The following is a 20,484-nucleotide window of genomic DNA, read 5'->3' as shown; positions in this document are numbered from 1 at the left end:
TATTTTTATACATATTCATGGAAGCATTTTACCCAGAGTTAGAATCAGAACCATAGAATGGATTGGGGTGGAAAAGACCTCTGAGATCATCAAGGCCAACCCTTGGTCCAACTCCAGTCCCTTTACCAGATCATGGCACTCAGTGCCACGGCCAAGCTCAGCTTAAAAACCTCCAGGGATGGGGAATCCACCCCCTCTCTGGGCAGCCCATTCCAATCCCTGAGCACTCTCTCTGCAAAGAATTTTTTTCTGCTCTCCAACTTCAATTTCCCCTGGCAGAGCTTGAGCCCATCGTGCCCCCTTGTCCTATTGCCGAGTGCCTGGGAGAAGAGACCAACCCCCAGCTGGTCAGAACTTCCCTTCAGGCAGTTCCAGACAGTGCTGAGGTCACCTCTGAGCCTCCTCTTCTCCAGGCTGAACACCCCCAGCTCCCTCAGCCTCTCCCCACAGCACTTGTGCTCCAGTCCCTTCTCCACCCTTGTTGCTCTTCTCTGGACCAAGCCAGTACTCAGCCCTCAGGCTAACAAATAACTGCCAGGAGTGAACATTTTAAGTATCTGGAGGTTGCTGATCAACCTGTGCAGCTCCCCCTGTTACCCAAGGCCTGTGAGAGCAGCCCCTTACTGATGGCGGCCGCCTTGCGCTTGCGGACGGGCTTCATGATGCTGATGACGCTGCTGGGCTGGAGCGAGGGCTGCAGCCAGTACGAGGTGTTCTCCACGTTGGCCATGTAGATCCTCAGGCTGCCATCCTCACACAGCAGGATCATGGTGGTCCTCTGCTGCTCGTTGCAGGCCGTGTGACGGATGGCCACCATGTCCTGGATCTGAAAGGCAAGGCAAGGAGGGGACTTGGCAAGTGTTGCATGAGGAAATAAACTCTGCATTAGAAAAGCTGTCCCAAGACCAGAGATCCTGTGGATGGAACAAGAAACCACATTGTAAGGGGAAAAGCATTGAGAATTCTGACAAACCTTGGCTTTGGCTGGCAAGGTTTTGATCTCCTGGATGAGGAAGGTGTCTGGCTTCACCATGACCACCAGTGGGACACCCGTGGTTTGCTGCACACAACACACCAAGCCAGGATGGTTCATCACCTCTGACCACTGACACAGGGCTGGAGATGTCTTGCTGCCACCATTGGAACTGCAAGAGATGAAGGGCATGGTGACAACAATGGAACAAGGAGCACAAGGGGTAACATAAAATGCAGCACTCAAACCAGTCAAAGCTTCGACCTCCGCAGGAATTCAGTCATTCCAATTCACAGTCCTGATCCCTACCCTGCAAACTCAAGGAAAACCAGTAACATTTGATGCCCCAAGCCAAGGAGGTAATTTTAAAATGGCTTTCAGCTGTCTCTGTCTGAAGAGATATCCATGTTAGAACACATCTGGCAGAACTGAGCAAAGGCCAAACCAGGAGACTCTGTGTGACTGCTCACAGCAAACATTACTAACAGAGCTGCAAAAAGACTCATCCAAACTTGACTGGGGCTCAGGAGCTCTTGGAACAACCTACAGAGCCTGCTCATGACAGTGGCTTTGTGTCAGGTCAGTGAAGGGTCTGTGGCCCAACTGCCCAGCTGTGCTTGTCAGAAAATGCAACAGAAGAGCTTTTTCCCTGCCACATTCATAGCACAAGAGATTGGTTTCCCTCAAGGGTGTCTGAAAATAAGCCTTAATATGCACAGTGCACAAGGTCCACTGCAGGACTGGTGGCACCAGGAAACAAAGGCTCCCTGCAGGTAATCCCATTGGATCCAGTGGCTGCACTGGGAGCAGCTCCACCCTGTGCAGCACAACTGCTCTGCACCACCTTTCTGCTGGGAAATCCCAGTGGGAACACAAAATGCTGCCTGCCCCACTGCTGGAACAGCCAGTTCTGGTCTCAAATCATCCTGCAACTGGAATATCCTGAGCTGGAAGGGACCCATTATGGCAGAAGCATCATGAAAAATAGCATTAAATCATCAAAAAGGGGACCTTCAACACAGGGTTTGGCCATTCAGGGCTGGGATGTTAATAATGAGTGATATTTACTAATAATAAACAGAAATAAAGAGTTCAAGGGAGTCTTGCACATGAGCCTCACCTCTTGATGTTGATTGGGAAGAGCCTCTGCACTTCCAGGCTGGCCCTGCTGATAGTGGCTGCGAAGGATTTGCCTTGGCAGTAGCTGAAGAACAACATCTGCAGCACGTGGGAGTAATAGACTGAGACCCCCCCTCCTGCCACCTGGCCATTGCTGTCCTGTGGGACCCAGAGAAACGACAACATTGAACACAAACACACATATCCCACAACACCGTCAGGCTTTGAAATTTCTGATGGAATTATTCCCAAAGCCTCCCCTCCTCCCTAGCAGTGAGAGAACACAGCCCCAGATGATGATTTTCTAAGCTGAACTCCTGGGTGAACTCATCCATCAGGCACTTCAAAGGCTTTGGGAGGGGATGCTGAGCCTGCACACCCGTGGGCTGTAGGTAACACCCTCAGCTGGGAGCCTGAACGCCTGTGACAGCCTCACATGGAGCACTCCCCGTGTTCCCAGCTCACAAAAGGCCTTCCTCAGGGCTGTCTCCTCTCATCTTTCCCCTTGTTTTGAAACAGGCTGAGGTAAAACCACTGGAGAGGTTTTACAAGTCACCCCCAAAACCAGAGACAAAGGCTCACTCCAGCTCTGCAGCCCCAGCAATGGTGATTTATGCACTCTGTTCCTGCACCTCTGGAGTGCCTCACTCAGAGAACAGCACTGCTCTGAAACCATCTCCCTGCTGAGAAATCCTGCTGGGCATGACTTCAGAGCCAGCCACGGAAAACATGCTCCATTTTCTAGATGAAAGGATCAAGGGGTTTAATTTTCACCCCCACCCCCTTTTTAGTGCAAGGATATTTCTCCCTTTAGAGCAATGAGCAAACCCCTTGATCTAGATCAGGGAGCTTAAAAGAAGGAAAAAAGCAAAGGAAACTTCTGCCTTCAAAGAGAGAGGGAAGTCACCAGCACCTTCAGGTCCTCGTGGTTGACTTCCAGCACGTTGGTGACATAGAAGGGCCCGTGCTGGGCACTGCTGGCCTCCTCCATGAGCTGGGTGTAGATGTACCCAGCTGAGGACATGATCACTATGATGTTCTTCCCCTCCTCGTTGAACAGGAAAGTGACATCTCTGATTTTGGAACTCGGGAGGAGGAAGTAGAAAGTTGGACTCAAGGCATCTACAGAGAGATCGTAAATCTGGGGGAAGAACCAAGGAAATAATTACTATGACACAGAATAATTAAGGCACTAATCAACTTCTACAATACAAAGCAGGACAAGAGCTGAGACAAGGGAATCCTTTTAGATGTTATAGTAAAATGTTCTGCTCTTTGGGTTCTTTAGTTCTGCTTTTCCTTGCAACAACAGCAGCCAAACACTCCAAAATTATATTTCCAATTTGTTTCTAAGAATATTATCACATTCTTTCACATGCAACTCCACAAGGATCCAAGCTCTGCTGTATGAAAGTAGATATATTATCAACAGCCTTTGAGCAGACACACCTTCACAAAGTCTGCAGTCACAATGGCAAGCTCTGTTTGAGATCCTGGCAGCCACACAGCTTTGATGATGAAATTCCCAGTGGCCAGTTGGGGATGAAGCACCAAATGGTCAGAGACTGAGCCAGAGCTGCTGAATGTTAACACGTGGCAGTCCTGGAGTAAGGAAAAATATTGGTCAAATGTTAGAACAAAGCATTTTATAAACCTTTGGAGCCAAGAATGGAGTTAAAAGTCAGCATTTCTCTTAGTGCCAATAATGATTCAGAGAGTGAGAATCTAAAACTACTACATTAAAGATGAATGATATGATGGTTTGTAAGGAAAAAAACACAAAACCAAAACCACGCAGAGTGCAGATGTTTCTCAGCTAAATAATAAATCTGTGGGTTCTGCACTGAGAAAGATGAATCTAAATTTGGGAGAACACAACAAAGAGGAGTCCTTGCCAAAGAACACTAGTTGTTACAGACTAGTTCTAACACACTAAGTTTGGCATCACTAAACCTTGGCTCAAGCCTTGAGTAGAATTAACCTAAACACAATATGAAGTGCTATTTCAAGGCACTGTCTCCTTTATTATATTATTCATACAGCTCCTGCTCTTTTACTTCATCAATCAAGCAGAAAAGTGATTCAGGAGCTAAATTAGTGACAGAACTTGGGAGCCAGCTCTGTGTCAGCTCCTCAAAGGAACCAAACACAGCTGGCTTTGAGCTGATGTTTCCAGCTGCCTGGGAGAGGGTTTGGGAGGCACCCACCTTCAGTCCACACACAGCCAGGTAATCCTCCTTGCAGGGATTGCCCGTGAGGCTGAGCACCGTGAAGGGGACGGGTGCGGACGCCAGGCGGGTGAGGGTCAGCTTCCTTTTGCTGGAGTCTGCTTGTTTCAGCAGAGCTGAGAGCTGAAGGACCGTGATCTGCACCACAGAACCAACTGTCAGACAGCTTTGTAACTGAGGAACAAGGCATTTCAGTTCCAGCTCTATCAGTGTGTCCCACCAGTTACAGGATCAGCATCACAGAATCATTCAGGCTGCAAGAGACCTCCAAGATCATCCGACTGTCACCCAGTGCCACCATAATCATCCCTAAACCACGTCCCCAAGGGCCACATCCACACACCTCCTGACCACTTCCAGAGATAGCGAGTCCACCACCTCCCTGGGCAACTCATTCCAATGCCTGACTGCTCTTGCAGTGAAAATTTCTTTACTAATATCTAATTTGAACCTTCCCTGGTGCAGCTTCAGGCCATCTCCTCTCATCCTTTCACTTGAGACACAGCAGAAATGATGGACCCCCACCTCACCCCACTCTCCTTGCAGGCAGTTGCAGAGAGCTGTTCTCACTGTTTCTGCTGCCAGAACTCTTTACCCTGACGATTTCTCTCTGAGAGAGGATTTTCCAAGCCGTGCAACACCACACAGAAGATGCAGCTCTCCAGACAGGCAGGACAAATCCCACGCTGCCTGTTTCATGTTTCCCTCAGAATGCAGTGCTCCCTGCAGGGCTGGCAGGCTCACCTTGCCCTTCTCGTGGCTCACAGCCAGGTGCTGGCGCCGGCCATGGGGCGAGGACAGCACACACATGGCCACGCGGCGCAGCACGTGGGCGCTGATCAGCTGCCGGATGGTCTGGCCCTGGTCCCCGCTGTAGTTCATGCGCACGTTCTCAAAAGCACCTTCTTGGGAGCCAAGAGTTGGCACCTGAGTATCCAAAGCATTCAAAGTAAAGCACTGTTTCAAAGTGGCTCCTCCCTCCACCCAGAATCTGATCAGTCCTTCAGTCTCACCATCAGCTGGTCCGTCATTTCTACTGATTTGTCCAGAGTGTGGAGCTCGTTGAGAGCCTGCTGGGCACGGCTGCTGCTCCCCATGGCTGAGGCTTGCTGGAAGTTGATCTGGATGGCATCCATCAGGAAATTCAGCATCTCCAGCACCAGAGGTGCAAAGGAGAAGTTGGCCTACAAGAAAGAGACAAGTGAGGAACAAGGTGCTCTTGAGGGGAGCCTTCATAAGGGCTGATGTCGACTGCTTTTTAGAGCCTGACACCCCTTTTATGACCCCTCTTATCATAAAAATCAAGCAACTTGGCTGACAACCAACCCATTCTGCCTGAATGATCTTTGCTTAACAGGTAATCATACCTGGGACTGCAGCTCCTCTCGACAGCCCTCAACGTTTCTGCACAGGCTGCTCTTCTTGGGTTTCTCTTCGTCGGGGCCCTTCCCCTCACTGATGGTGACCTTGGCCTTCTCTGCAGGGGAGGTGCTGGCGTGGCGAATGACGCTCTCAGGCACCCTGGGCTCGCTCTGGAAGGCCGATTCCTTCATGGTAGAGCTCATCCCACCACTGGGAGTCCTCTTCACCAAAGCCTGCCAATGACACACAATGCTGAGAGCCCACACCAGACTCAATTTGACCACTGATGAAAGGAGCACAGACTGTAACAGCAGCAAGATCCATGTAATTTGAATGAAATAGAGAGCAAATCTTGTAGACTGCAATTTTAAAGAAATAACACAACAGCATCCACCCAAGTATTAAGAAACTTAAATGTATTTAAGATATATTTCGTTGGCTGTTAGTGGAAAACATGGGAAAAGGTGTTGATTGCTGCATAGCAAGTTCTGTAAAGGCAGGTGGAATCCCAGGAGTCACTGGGAGAGAGATTTGCAATGCTCTCATTTGGTGCAAAAAACTCATTATCAGGTGTCTTGGGTTGAGCTGGCAAAAGGCCAGCTGAAATCTAAAGCCTAAATTTACACCCAGCTAAACCCATAACACTAAGCAAGCTGTAAATTCTGAAGGTTCATTACAAAACCAAGGCCTTCAAGCCTTAGCACTCTTGCCCACTCATACCCTAGCACAGCTCAGTGCAGAACAGCAAACTGCCAAAGGCTTCAAAGGCTGAGGACATGCAGGACCTTACCAGGCAGCTGCCATCCTCCTTGGCTCCACAGTCGCAGAAGAATGACCCGTACTTGGCATAGGAAATCTCATGATCCTTGTGACAAACTTTAGCACAAACTGTGCAAACACCAACCCCATCAACCATCTTGCAAGTGTGACAGTGGTACCTGCCCAAAACAAGCCAGGTGAGTTAAGGAAGGCAGTGCCTTGAGGCTCACAAATCACACTGGTTTTAACTCTCAGTGCCCAGGAATATCAGGCTGAAACTGTGAACACAAATTTCAGATTCTTACCAATGCTGATTCATGAACTCTTTCTGTGTGATGGTGAAGGTACAGAGTTTATTACAGAGAGAATCTTCATCCTGTGAAGAAGTAAATTGTTTCAGAAAGGTGCTGTAACTGCAGCTACAGTAAAGTACATGGGACAGAATAAATTCCACGGACAGCAAATGTGCATTTTGAGAATAGCAACACTGAGTTCAAAGAAGGCAGCTGGTAACAAACCATATGAAAGAGGAGAGATACATTATAATAACATGAAAGGGGTAAGAAGAAACAGTAGCAAAAATATTGGTACAATGAAACTTAAAAGAATATATCATAACAGCTTTTTTCCCTACCCAGTAGCACTCCAAAGTCTTAGCTTGTTGATGTATATATGTAACTGACAAACAGACCAGTAGGAACAAACCCCCCTCACTCCATTTCTTCCTTTTTTTATTAAAAACATAAGTATTTAACTTTTGTTGAGATCACAAAGTCAGCAGATCTAGGCACGAACTACAGATCTGCCAAGTAGGTTTTTCACTCAGTGTCACATCAGGAACAAAACAACATAAACCCCGTAATTTGATTTGGAAGCCAAATAAACCCCCCTCTCCTCTGCAGCTCTGCCTGGGGTGTTGCCTACCGAGTCCTCAGCCTGGGAATCCTCCTCCTCCACGGCCAGCTCCTCCACCCAGTCCGAGTCCACCTCGATGGCTCGCTCCTCCCCATCCACAGACAGGTGGCTGGGCCCTTGGCCACTGCCCTGGCCCAGGGCGTTGGTGACATCAGCCAGGTAGGACACGATGTGGCACGTGCACTCCAGGATTGTCACGTGCTGGAAAGCAGAGAAGAGGGAAAGTGAGAGGCACTACTCACATCCCATAACAGCTGCTTCAGAGCAAGAATACTGAACAGATGCCCCCTGACCAGATTGCTTTAAAACCCCCACAATGAACCCAAAACAGGGCAGCTGAGCTGGGATTTATTCCTGCAAGCTGAGCACTAATCACATCTTACCTTCCCTTGCATGACGTTGGCATTCATTTTTTCTACCACGTTCTTTTGAGACAGGTATTTCTTGCTGTAACACAGAACAGTGGGAATTATTGTAGAGTCACAGAATCCCAGAATGTTTGGGTTGGAAGGGACCTCAAAGCTCATCCCATCCCACCCCCTGCCATAGGCAGGGACACCTCCCACCAGCCCAGGTTGCTCCAAGCCCCATCCAGCCTGGCCTTGGACACTTCCAGGGATGGGGAGTCCACAATCTCTCATTAGAGCTAACAGTCTTTGGGAAGCATAAACTCAGGCCTGACCAACAGCCTCAAGCATTTAGTTTGCTTTAGATTAACAACAGGGAATTTATAAATGCAGTAATTAAACCACCCAGAGTGGAGAAGATAAAGACAACACATGGTTGTTCTTAATGGGGGGGGACACAGATCAGACACTTTATATTCCCAACAACAAACTAAAAAACAACTAAATATCATCAAACATGAACTTTTGTCCCCATATAACCAGTAGAAAAATTTAACAAAATCAGTGTAAGTGATGCAAATGGACAAAGAACAGTACCCAGTTTGCTCTTACCATCTGCCCAGCCAATCCACAGCAGCACCATGAAGCTGGAGGTGTCCTGCACCCTGCCCTGCACTGGCCAAAGTTGCCATCACGACCATGAGCTCAGGAAAGCCTGTGCCATCACCATTGGCCAGCATCTCTGTCGCCATTGGTATCAGAGTACTCAGCAGAACAGTGCACACACCTTCTCCCACTTGGCTGGGCAAAAAAAGGAGAGTTTCAGACAGGCACAAAATAAAGAAACCACAAGCAGCTCACACCCACTGTGCACCCCCAGAGGGGAGCAGCTCTCACTGTGCACTCCTCAGAGGCGAGCAGCTCCCACCCACTGTGCACCCCCAGAGAGGAGCAGCTCCCACCATGGACCCCCAGAGGGGAGCAGCTCCCACCCACTGTGCACCCCTCAGAGGGGAGCAGCTCCCACCCACTGTGCACCCCCAGAGGGGAGCAGCTCACACTGTGCACCCCCAGAGGGGAGCAGCTCCCACCCACTGTGCACTCCCAGAGGGGAGCAGCTCCCACCCACTGTGCACTCCCAGAGGGGAGCAGCTCTCACTGTGCACCCCTCAGAGGCGAGCACTCCCACCATGGACCCCCAGAGGGGAGCAGCTCCCACCCACTGTGCACCCCCAGAGAGGAGCAGCTCCCACCATGGACCCCCAGAGGGGAGCACCTCCCACCCACTGTGCACCCCTAGAGGGGAGCAGCTCCCACCCACTGTGCACCCCCAGAGGGGAGCAGCTCCCACGCACTGTGCACCCCCAGAGGGGAGCACCTCCCACCCACTGTGCACCCCCAGAGGGGAGCAGCTCCCACGCACTGTGCACCCCCAGAGGGGAGCAGCTCCCACCCACTGTGCACCCCCAGAGGGGAGCAGCTCCCACCCACTGTGCACCCCCAGAGGGGAGCAGCTCCCACCCACTGTGCACCCCCAGAGGGGAGCAGCTCCCACCCACTGTGCACCCCCAGAGGGGAGCAGTTCACACCCACTGTGCACCCCCAGAGGGGGAGGGCAATGCCCAGCACACAAAGGCCTGGGTGTTACCTGTTCTCCCGCACGATGTAGGTCGTCAGGAGCTGCAGGAGCTGCCTGTTCTCCTGCACAATGTCCAGCTGGTCCGAGTCCTTGGGTGGGGACATGGTCATCCTGGTGAGCCAGGCCTGGAGCCGGGCGGGCTCCACACAGGCCAGCTGGGCCAGGGAGCCACAGAGCCGCAGCAGGCTGGGGTTGGGGCTCTTCTCAGCTGGGGGGAAAAGCTCCTGTGAGTGACAGACCTACAGGGAACGTGTGTGGAAATGGCTTCCACTAAAAGGAAAGCTGTGAGCCACCTCCCTCCTCCAGCTTTTTCTTTGAGCATCTTTATGTCTCAGTTTAACACAAGAATAGGATAAGGTGGGCAAAGGCCGGACAGGAGAGTTCCAACCATCACTTACTCAGCTGGAAGAGCTTGGTGAAGAATTTCAGCACCCTGTTACAAAACTTGGCTGAGAGGTTCTCGTTGGCCGTTGCCATCATGATCTGGACCAGTTCTCCACTACAGAGGGGGAAAATAAATCAGCTTTGTCAAAGGCAAGCCATTCCCTTTTTCCACTTGCTTCACTTCTCTCCACCTCATGTTTCAGACTGGCAACAGTTTGTATTAATATTTCTCAGCAGCCAATTGCTGGAATTGCTTTCAGCCAAACAGCAAACTCAGATTAAAACTCATAAATCTCACAGACTCCTCAGCAGTTTCAATACTCTCACATACCAGGTCACTAAATGCCTTTCCAAACCAAAAAGAAGATTTTCTTGCCTATTTTCCCCTCCCACCCTAACAAAGTAGAGCCACCAGCCTGCTTCCATTTTGAACTGCTGAACAAGTAGAGAGAAAAAAACAGACAATTGGTTTGCTTTCTAACAGAGGAAACCTTTGCTCTAGTTCACCCTCACATTCAGAACACTGTGGCTGTGCTGTGCTGTTCCCAGCACATAATTTTAAGTCAGGCCAACACCCCACCTACATTCTTAAAATTACCAACCTACTGCCCCAGGGAAGCACGAGGAGAACTTGGGAATTTGCAGCTTGTCTGTAACTTATGGACCAGCATCTCTAAAAAGCCTCCTCTGACAGAACAATCATCTTGCACTAATGACCACTATGGGGACAAATTCATTTGCAGTGACAAAGACCCAGGTCCTCTCCCCTCCAGAGACTTTTCCCACTCTCCTGCACTTCCCAAAGGAGGTCCTGTCTTTACACAGCCCCCATTTTCCTGCACAATGGCATAACTTCACCTCAGTGTCTGCAGTGACAAGCAAACAGAAACAGAATGAGAAATACAAGTTCTTGGGCTACAACTTCCACAGTGACCTCACCTTTCTGAAAAGAATTCCTCCATGGCTTTTCGGGCCTGGCTGCTCTCCAGCTGCTTCTCCAGATGCTGCAAACATTCCTCCAGGATGGACTCATCCAAGCCACTGAGGATTGAAAGAGGAATATATAAGGCTCAAATACATGAGTAAGAATATATATAGGAGGAATTTCAACAGTTACAACAGCTCTGAGAGCCAAGAAGGGACCTATTTTGCTTACACAGTTCCAAAAACTTTCCAGCAGTTAAAAGCAGCTCTTCATAAGACAGGAGAAAAACAAGTGATCAACAACCACCCAGAAACACCAACAAACCCAACAAATGGTCAGGAAAAAAGTGCCACATGATGCTGTAAGGCAAGTTACAGTCAGAGAGACCCAGAACAACCCAGACCTTTTGGACACCTCAGATTCCTACAAACAGCTGCTGTTTTCACACTTTATTTTAGTGTTGCTCCTCCCCACTTTCCCCTGTGCTCATCCTCACTCCACAAACATTTTGCAAGTACATTTATACCCTGCACCAGGTCAGTAGAGCTCCCTCTGACCTCCCATCCAGAGAGGATCAGTGTCAAAAAGATGCAACATCATTATGTGTACAGGTTTTATGTTTCAGATGGGGAGAACCAACACCTGCACAGGAAGCTCATTCTCTCTGTACACACAGAAAGGGGTGGGAAGCCCAAATCTGGGATAAAGCAGGGATTAACCTTCCTTACACACAGCAGGAACAAGGGAATATAAATTAAGTTAGGCTGGCATCTTCACTTTGGATTTAGCCTGTTACCTGTTTGGATCAGAGTGATGGGCCAGGATGTTGTAGCATCCTGTGATCAACTTCTCGTAAACACGTGCCAGGAACTCATCTGACTCTGCAGGGCCCAAGATCCTCTCCAGGGAGTTGCTGCTGATTTCTGCCACACTCTCTGTGCTGGTCTCCAGAAGGAGGGGCAGCAAGGAATGAATCACCTGGGGTGGGTTTGGATCGTCTGACCAGCTTGAAAAGAAAAGCAAACAAATTAGTTCTCTGCAAGATGTACCAGAGAACATCCCTATTGGAAATCAGAAGTCACACAAAGGAGGAACAAATCTGGATGGAAATCAGTGCTAAAACCTTTTTTAGAAAGCTGGGATAAATCCACTGACCCAGCCTCAGAAAAACTGTTCCCATTTGGAAAACTCCACACAGTTACATTTTCCTAGACAGTCACATTATTCCTAGACAGCCACATTACTGCACAGTGTGGCTTTTGGGCTTGTCTGAAACTTGTCAACAGCTAATTTTTGGTTTCAGAGTATCTTAGACTAAGTCCCTGCAAAAAAATTTCATTTAACTTTTTCCTTACACTTTGAAAACAACACAAAAGTGAATCATAAAAATGCACAAGTGAGTTGATTAGATCTGTGTTGTCTCAGTTTATATTCCAGTTTCTTCAAGTCCATATTTGATATAATAAGGGTTTTTCTCAGTGAGTCTGACTTTTGAAGATTCCAGATCACAGAATCACAAACTATTCTGAGTTGGAAGGGACCCACAAGGATCATCGAGTCCCACTCTGAAGTCAGTGACCCACATAGGGGATTGAACCCATGACCTTGGCATTATGAAGACAGAAAGACTGTCTTTATTCATTTAGAATTGCAAACTGACAGGTTTAGTCCAAAATACAGCCCCAGGTCAGTGATTTCCACCCTCCCAGCCTGAGGAAAGCAGCCCCTGAGAACAGCAGGCAGACCCACCACGCGTGTAACACGCAATGTAATGGACAAAGCAGCACTTACACGATGAGATCCCCGGTGAGCCTGACCAGGGAGAGCAGGGTGTGCTTCAGGGACGCTGCCAGGGGCAGGGTCTGGCTGCAGAGGGTGCCCAGGTGGGCGGCCTGCACGGCGCTGATGTAGCTCTCGGCAGGGATGGTGTCGTTGGCAAAGGCGTTGCGCTGGGGAGGGACACACAGACACACACATCAGAACCCCCAGTGCCACCCTGCCCAACATTCCCACCATTCCCAGCAATTCCAGGAGCTGAGGGCACTCCAGACAATCCTCCAGGCCAGACTCACCCATGAGCCGATGTTTGGAAACTCGTTGGTGTGGATGTTGTTCCACGACTCACACAGAGCCTGCACGGCTGAAGGCAAGTTCTGAACAAGTGCTGGCCCTGCAGGTAACACAGAATCATCAGCCACAAGTCATTCCAGGGGGTCTGGAGAAGGTCAGAATGCTTCTACACTTTGCAAATGAGATCATTACCTAAGACACAACTGAGCTGTGATTCTGCTGAGGGTTAGTTTCAAGCTCTTCTACAAGTTAAAATTTTCCCTAAGTTTGCAAGACCTCCCCTGCTTGTTTCACTTTCACAACAGAAAACATGGCAAAAATACCAATTCACAGCAGTCTTCAACATGGCAACATTTGAATTCCCCTTATTTTTCCATGCCATCAGCTCCAACATGACTATAAAAGCATTTCAACAACCCAGATAAACCCCTAAGACAGGTACTCTTTCAAGCTTTGCCCAGCTCTTTCAGTTTTTAGGATACTACAAGGAAGAGACTTCCCATTGGAATGGTAACTCCCTCGTTTAACAGAGTGGTGGAGGACACGTGAGCCAGCACAGGGCTCTGAAATGGAGTGCTGGCAGTGCTGCAGAAAGCTCCACCTTCCCAGAGTGAGCTCTGCAGCAGCCTCACTCACCCAAGGTGTTGGACTTGCAGCGGCTGGAGCCGATGGCCAGGACAGCAGCGTAGCCCTGCAGCTTCTCCTCGGAGGGTCTGCTGTCTGTGGCGCCCTCCTCAGACAGGCTCCGCAGCAGGTACGACCTGCAGGCAGCAGGGAGAGGCTTTACTCGTCAGTTACTCTGCATTTCAGAGCCAAGGCTGGCAATACAGTGACAGGTAAACAGTAAAATTCTGAAGTTCTGCCCCTCACTTCATCTTGTACCACTGAGGGACTTGTGGGCTCTTATCCCCTCTAAGCTACTTATGAGGAGAAGTGCCCATTCCAAAGAAAAAGCTGATTTATTTCTGCTTTCTTCTACACAGGTTCTAAAGAGAGTTTAGAAGACTTCAGGCTCTTAACACAAGAATTAACCCCCCTCTCCTTCTTGATGGTCTGACAGCCTCAATATTATCCCAGAGAAATATAAGTAGCACTATCCTAGAGAGTGGTTTTATCTTTGGAGGAAAAGCTGAGTTTGCAAACTTGCAAGGAAGCCTTGAAGATCAGACAACAAGGTTACTTAGAAACAACAACTTCCCATGCATGGCTTAAGAAGCTACTTTTTATTCTTCTTTTAAAACAATGGATACTCTAGAGGACATAAAATAATTACACTGGACTATGAAAAATAACCAGGGAGCTCCAAGAAAACAACACAAAATTCAAAGGAAGCAAAATGCACAGCAGGGAATTGTATTCCTGCTGGAGATCCAAGGACTGTACCTGGTAAACGTGGCATAGGTGTCAATGAGCTGCAGCGTAGCAGGAAGGAGGTTCTTGGTTATCTCTGAGTTTTTGTGGGGATCAGTTTCTGCAGCTAACTTGGAAAAGTGCTCATCTAGAGAAACCTGAATCTTGGAAATTGCAGCATCAAGGGTGTAAATGGATTGTAAACTGGGAACTTCATGCAGCTGGAGAATAGTTGTGCAATCAACAGCACAGAAAGAAGAGATCTGAAAACACGAAGGGAAGGAACAGTAAGAGCAAATCCTTCCACAAAAATGGAAGCTCCACGTGCACAGCTGCACTCCCACCCCTCACCTGTCGAGCAAAGTATTCCTCTGCTATTTCCACGTCGTACTTCACTGAGATGCACTTGCTGGAGGTCAGTTCAATGAGAGGAGCAGCATGTTCAGCTTTCATGCCCTGCTTCACAAGGTGATCCTACAGATGCCAAAACCCAGACCCATCACACCTCAGCAGTGCTCTGTAATTAACCCCTCTGCCAATCACCAGGCTGAAACACTTGGGAAAACACAGGCACATCTTCCCATTTGCCCCAATTAACTCAGAGAACAAATCCCACAGGCAGTGGTGGAAGAGACTGACATTCCAAACACCCCTGTGCAGATGGGGCTGTACCTTGATCCAGGTGACATAGGAGGGGATCTGCAGGCGGGACGACCAGCGCAGCGTGTGCAGGAGGTCACAGTCACTCATCTCAGGGGTGTTCATGGCCAAGTGGTGCATGTAGCTTTTGGAAGGAGGTAAAATCCCCAGAATCCTCCACAGGATCAGGAAGTAGTACTGAAGGGCACAGGCTTCCTACAGAGAACAGTTGGATGAATCAGTAAAGAAAGATGGAAGTTTTGATTGTTACAGCTATTGAAACATCTCATCAGGAACTCCAGACTGCTGCAGATGTCCCAGTGCAGATGAACATGTTCTGGATGGAGTTTCTGTCATATTGTACAAGAAAATATGCAACAGAGGAGTGAGGAAAGAAAAAGGAAAAATTATATCATTTTCTCCTACTTAATCATGTTCTAGCCAGACCTGCTGGAATTAGCAGGGACTTACAAGAAGTCTAAAACACACTATGAATTAAAAACTCCAGAGAATTGCAGCCACCACAAACACTACAGTTAGTTAAGGGGTTTCCAAGTTCCACATTACTCCAACCACTGTCCAAAACACTTTGGTTAAATACTTTGCTTGAAAATACTAACTTTGAAAACGTTATTCCTCAACACAGGCAGCAAGACACTCTTACCAGTGCTGTGACAGGTTTGTTCTCCCTCCTCCTGAGTGTGTCAAACTGTGACCCAGCTGCAAGCAGTGAAGTCAGAGCCGTGTAAAGCTCATCATACTTGGTAGCCCTGGAGAAAAGGACCTCGCAAACCTGCAGGAGATGACAAGTCAGGATCCTTCCGTTGCAAAGCAAATATGTAGCCAAGCTCTTACCCTTTTTATGTAGTCAGAATACCCACAGCCCAAAACTAAGCAAAATAAGCCTTCGGGAAGTGAGTCCTGTTGGGTATTTCTCTCCCCAGTTGGGTAATCAATGAACTGGTGAGCAGGAAGCCAACATGGGAGCAAGCCCATAACCCTGCTGGCAACAAGGTTAGTGAGGAAAACAAACCCAGCAACAGTGTGGAGAACAGAGAAACAGAACACAACTCTACACATGCCTTTGTCTCAGGTGTTTCAGCAGCAAAGAAAAGCAAGTGTGGACAGGGCAGGGCTCTGTCACAGCAAATGTGTCTGAATGACAAGCACTGCTACAAGGAGCACAACACAAGCTTTGCACACTCAGTTCCCTCCCGTGCAACTGGGTGTGCAAATGAATCTCATATTATCTTCTCCAGCCACTCCTTTCCATTTAGTAAAAAATACTAAATGGTCTCTGTTTAATCAAGTCTCTCCTTCTCTCTGTTTTCCCTGGCACTTGTCAAACCCCCAGGGCCTCGTGCAGACTCACAGCAAGGCCTCTGACCCAGCAGAGCCCCTACCGTGCTGTCCAGGCGGTTCAGGTCATCCTCAGAAGCTTCTGGAGACAGGATGCAGTAGAACCTGGGCTGAGGAACTGAGTCTGGAAAGAAAGAACAGAAAATAACATTGCAAGTGCCAGCTTAACTAAGCATCATTGTGTTATACTCTCTTCCATCCCCACAACCTTCCACATTTTAACACTACTCCCAAATTCTAAGCCACCTCCATGACACACTGTGTGCTCCAACCTGTGGCAGACACAGCCAAAGTTTTACTACTCCTACAATCCTGCCACAGTCAGCACAGACTTATTTTGAATTACTTGTAGCATAATCCTGGATGACAGTAATTTTGTTTAATAAAACTTTTCCTGCATTATTAGATGCACTTTCATCTATTGTAGTTGCCCATTAAAAACAGGAAAAGCTGCCCAGACCAGGGAACAGGAAGGGCTCACATTTAATTTTAAAAGCAAATACTGGAATAAAAAGTTCCTTTTATTTTCTTTCCCACCTGATGAACAGTGTTTGGTCCAGTTTTCTTCCACTTCTTTAAAGCCATGATAAAGGGGGACAGACGTTCTCCTGCTGCTGTCCTGGGATCCACCCCCCCAGCCAATGGGAGGAGTCAGTAAATTATACTGCACCTAAATTAAAAAATGAGCAAAAATTCACCCATGGCATCTGTGTCATTGAGAGGCAGGGGGAAAACACCAACCCACAGGAAAACAACCATAGAACAGAAACAACTCTGCTTAAAAGACATTACAAGCCCTGGATCACAGAATCCTAGAATGGATTGGGTTGGAAAAGACCTCTGAGATCATCAAGGCCAACCCTTGGTCCAATTCCAGTCCCTTTACCAGATCATGGCACTCAGTGCCACGGCCAAGCTCAGCTGAAAAACCTCCAGGGATGGGGAATCCACCCCCTCTCTGGGCAGCCCATTCCCATCCCTGAGCACTCTCTCTGCAAAGAAGTTTTTTCTCATCTCCACCTTCAATTTCCCCTGGCAGAGCTTGAGCCCATCGTGCCCCCTTGTCCTATTGCTGAGTGCCTGGGAGAAGAGACCAACCCCCACCTGGCCAGAACTTCCCTTCAGGCAGTTCCAGACAGTGCTGAGGTCACCTCTGAGCCTCCTCTTCTCCAGGCTGAACACCCCCAGCTCCCTCAGCCTCTCCCCACAGCACTTGTGCTCCAGTCCCTTCTCCAGCCTCGTTGCTCTTCTCACTTGGGTTGGAAGAGACCTCTGAGATCATCAAGTCCAACCCTTGGTCCAACCCCACTGTGATCACCAGCCCAGGGCATGGAGCCAGGAGTGCCCTGGGCTGGTGATCACAGTGGGGTTGGATCAAGACATGGTGGATTCTCCATCCCTGGAGGTGTTTCAGAGGACACTCAGAGCCACATCCACTCCCTTCTCCAGCCTTGTTGCTCTTCTCTGGCCCCGCTCCAGTCCCTCAATCTCTTTCCTGAACTGAGGGGCCCAGAACTGGATCCTCTCTGATGATTTTTAGTATGGAGTGAGCCATTTAAATCAGAAGCTGAATTTCCCACAGTTGGAAAAGCCAGGCACAAAGCTCCAGCATCCCACTAAGGAGAAAACCGAAAATCCCAAAAGCCTCAACAGTGAAATGCTAAAGCAAAGAAAAGGTAGCTGTGAAATGGTGCCTAAATACCCAAACACTCAAGATTTCAAAGATAAGGTAGGACAACCATCCTGTCCTTAACAGAAATTAGGACAATAATTAGACCAGGAATGAACCCAGTGCCAGGAATCAGCAGTGACAGTCATGCCTTGTAACTCCACAGGCTGACAACAACATCAAAGCTGATTTACTCACAAAGGTCATGAAGAGACCAGAACACAACAAATGATCCCAGATTTCTGCTGGGTGACCAGTTACAGATCCAGCACATGATGCCAAAGCCTCACCTGCTCGAAGAGGTACACGGGAGCTTTGGAATACTGGTGGAGCAGGTAGTCAAACACCAGGAGCAGCCGTGCCACAAGGAGGGGCACAGAGCACTGCTGGGTCTCCATGTTTGCTGTCAGCTCCACGATGGTCTGGATGCAGAGCAGCAGGATGGACCTGCGGCCCCTCTCCGAGAAATTGTGGAAAATGAGCAGCAGCAGCTGGAGATGTTCCACGTTCAGATCTTCTGTGTCACTGGGGAGAGTCCCCTGCAGGGCATTTTGCTTCAGGGTGCCCACAAACCTGGCAACAGGAGAGCAAGTTTATAAAGTTTGCTTTCCCCTTGCTTAGATCTCTTTTTAAAGTCTCTTTAAGCAGAGGTTGAACATTTTCATAGTTGCATTTTGCTGCTTAAATGCTGGTAATTTCACTAACTGTTCACTACACTGTGTACTGGAATGAGACCACACAAACAGTAAAAAGTACAAATTAAATTAGCAGCAAACACATTTAATGGAAAATAGGATCATTCAAAGGGAGAGAGGGATTCAAATCTGCTCCCATGGGAAAGGTTGGACACTCAGGCTTTAAGCCAGCTATCAGAGACTTGCACATCCAGGTAAGGGCAGAGAGAAACAGTCCAGGCACCATCCTAACTGAACCTACCAGAAACCTGCTGAAATAAGACATTCCCTTTCCCTTTTTAAAACCAGCATTGCTGTAATTCAGCCTCCTCCCACTTTAATCCAGATTTTAGGTCTCATTTCCTATGCTGTGGGTGAAGGACTCCTGTCACTCAGCAGGCTGAGCTTCTGCTCCCCTGAGCATCACACTGATCTCAGCTCAGAGAACACACACACTTGTCTTGCTGGAGGATTTCACTTAACAGGAAATGAGAGAGCTAAGAGATGACTGATTTTCAGCTGCACATGAAATGATCTCACCTTTCCCAGACTTTGAGGCATTCTGGAACATCAGGATCTCCCTGGGCAGTGGCTTTATGCTGCCAAATCAGGAGAAGCCGTGAGAGCACTGACAGACTTTGAGGGTGGATGTAGAGAGGCCAAGGACCTTCAGAGAAAGGGGCAACTCCCAGCTGCTGAAGAAGTGTGTTCTGGAACAAAACAGGGGCTTGTTGTAAAGGGGCAAGTCCTGTCTGAGGCTTTAATTGACTGAAAGTATGATCTGAACACACAGGTGACAATAAACAGGTGACAAACAGGGGCTCCTACAGTAGTACCTCTCCTACCTCAAATAGCTACCGAGGGATACAAAGCTGTCCCTCTGCCACCTAAAACACAACAAACTCTCACCACCAGTGCAATAAAAAAGGCATTAATCAGCTCTACTCATTTACTGCAATATCACAGCAAGTACCATATGTTCAATGTCTATGAATTTGGAAGAAGACCCCTTTGATCACACTTGTTTTCTTTTTAAATACAGTAAAAAGGCAGATTGCTGAAAAGTCCAACTGCTTTAAAAAAAAACCCAAACAACAGAGTGTTTTAATACAGTAGAAATCAGTCAGCAAAGTAGAAGGATTAAATTCAGTGATGGGTAAGCAGGTTTGTGACCTCTGCTTACAGGGTTAAGTCAGGTCAGCCCATGACCCAGCAAAGAAACCCAGAGGCTACAAACTTAGTACATGGAAGCAAAAGGATTAATCTGAGTCTCTTCTGAGAGAATTCCAAGGCTTTTGGGCTTCAGTTCTGACAGCAAAGCAAATCTGCAGGAATGTCTCCTGACAAACTCACAGATAGAGGCAACTTTCCAAAATAAAATACACAGACTCATTTCCTTCTCAGTTTTCATCACCTTCAAGGTTCAGTGGATTAGTCTGAACTCCAGATGTTAAGTCTACACTGTGCAGGATGTTCTGTACTGGATGACTGCAAAGGTCATTCAAACAACTGGACTCAAAGTATTCCAGCCTCTGTTTACAAAGGAATATACTCGGGGTCAAATGGAATCATCAAGACACTACTCTGGATGTGGAGAATCTGCGTAGGGACAGTAACAGACACCACCATTTCTTCATTTTATGCACACAGTCAATCCCAGATTACCTGCAGGGCAGGGGACTGAAGGTCTGAGGTCACCAGGGAGTGGTTGAAGTGATAGAGAGCAGCAGCAAACTCCTCATCTGATGTACCTGTAAAACAGGGACCGAGTGCCCTTTACTACCTTTGCTCCCCTACATCTACAATTTTGACATGACACCAAGAAAATACCTCCCTCTAAACCCTCCAGCTGTATTCACTCACCCTTAAGCCCATCCTTGTCCACCTCCTTGATGATGCTGGCCAGTGTTGCCATGTGCTGCTCTGACAGAGACACGCTCAGGTAGTTGCGAATGAAGTTATTCCTGGAGTTGAGCATGGAAGAGGTGATGAAGTTCAAGATGTTGGAAGCCAGGCTCAAAAACTGCAAAGAAAAGAGAAACACTCTATAGAAGCAACAAAAGCAGAGGGAC

The 20,484-nt window shown here is 48.3% G+C and overlaps 1 protein-coding gene across 5 annotated transcripts in view; it reads right to left on the bottom strand.

Annotated features, from left to right (window-relative positions):
• The window catches only part of UBR4 (ubiquitin protein ligase E3 component n-recognin 4), an 86,310-nt gene that overhangs the window by 52,812 nt on the left and 13,014 nt on the right, over positions 1-20,484 (bottom strand). For all 5 annotated transcript variants that reach the window (XM_071575770.1, XM_071575771.1, XM_071575772.1 and 2 more), the window contains exons 16-46: positions 20,276-20,435; positions 20,078-20,163; positions 18,953-19,122; positions 18,029-18,311; positions 16,607-16,739; positions 16,114-16,193; positions 15,375-15,503; positions 14,744-14,926; positions 14,423-14,545; positions 14,105-14,334; positions 13,358-13,482; positions 12,724-12,821; positions 12,443-12,600; positions 11,448-11,657; positions 10,666-10,767; positions 9,741-9,841; positions 9,352-9,550; positions 8,316-8,504; positions 7,740-7,803; positions 7,366-7,557; positions 6,747-6,817; positions 6,473-6,620; positions 5,688-5,915; positions 5,334-5,504; positions 5,065-5,247; positions 4,300-4,458; positions 3,542-3,694; positions 3,006-3,233; positions 2,094-2,251; positions 974-1,145; positions 625-826 (exon numbers count right to left, since the gene is read on the bottom strand). In XM_071575770.1, coding sequence (XP_071431871.1) covers positions 625-826; positions 974-1,145; positions 2,094-2,251; positions 3,006-3,233; positions 3,542-3,694; positions 4,300-4,458; positions 5,065-5,247; positions 5,334-5,504; positions 5,688-5,915; positions 6,473-6,620; positions 6,747-6,817; positions 7,366-7,557; positions 7,740-7,803; positions 8,316-8,504; positions 9,352-9,550; positions 9,741-9,841; positions 10,666-10,767; positions 11,448-11,657; positions 12,443-12,600; positions 12,724-12,821; positions 13,358-13,482; positions 14,105-14,334; positions 14,423-14,545; positions 14,744-14,926; positions 15,375-15,503; positions 16,114-16,193; positions 16,607-16,739; positions 18,029-18,311; positions 18,953-19,122; positions 20,078-20,163; positions 20,276-20,435 — 4,888 coding nt within the window. The remainder of the gene's footprint in view (positions 1-624; positions 827-973; positions 1,146-2,093; positions 2,252-3,005; positions 3,234-3,541; positions 3,695-4,299; positions 4,459-5,064; positions 5,248-5,333; positions 5,505-5,687; positions 5,916-6,472; positions 6,621-6,746; positions 6,818-7,365; positions 7,558-7,739; positions 7,804-8,315; positions 8,505-9,351; positions 9,551-9,740; positions 9,842-10,665; positions 10,768-11,447; positions 11,658-12,442; positions 12,601-12,723; positions 12,822-13,357; positions 13,483-14,104; positions 14,335-14,422; positions 14,546-14,743; positions 14,927-15,374; positions 15,504-16,113; positions 16,194-16,606; positions 16,740-18,028; positions 18,312-18,952; positions 19,123-20,077; positions 20,164-20,275; positions 20,436-20,484) is intronic.

The sequence above is a fragment of the Pithys albifrons genome, chromosome 22 (assembly GCF_047495875.1).
Source record: "Pithys albifrons albifrons isolate INPA30051 chromosome 22, PitAlb_v1, whole genome shotgun sequence".
Taxonomy (NCBI): Eukaryota; Metazoa; Chordata; class Aves; order Passeriformes; family Thamnophilidae; genus Pithys; species Pithys albifrons.
The sequence above is the reverse complement of the archived record's forward strand: the minus strand, read 5'-3'. Positions and strand labels throughout refer to the sequence as shown.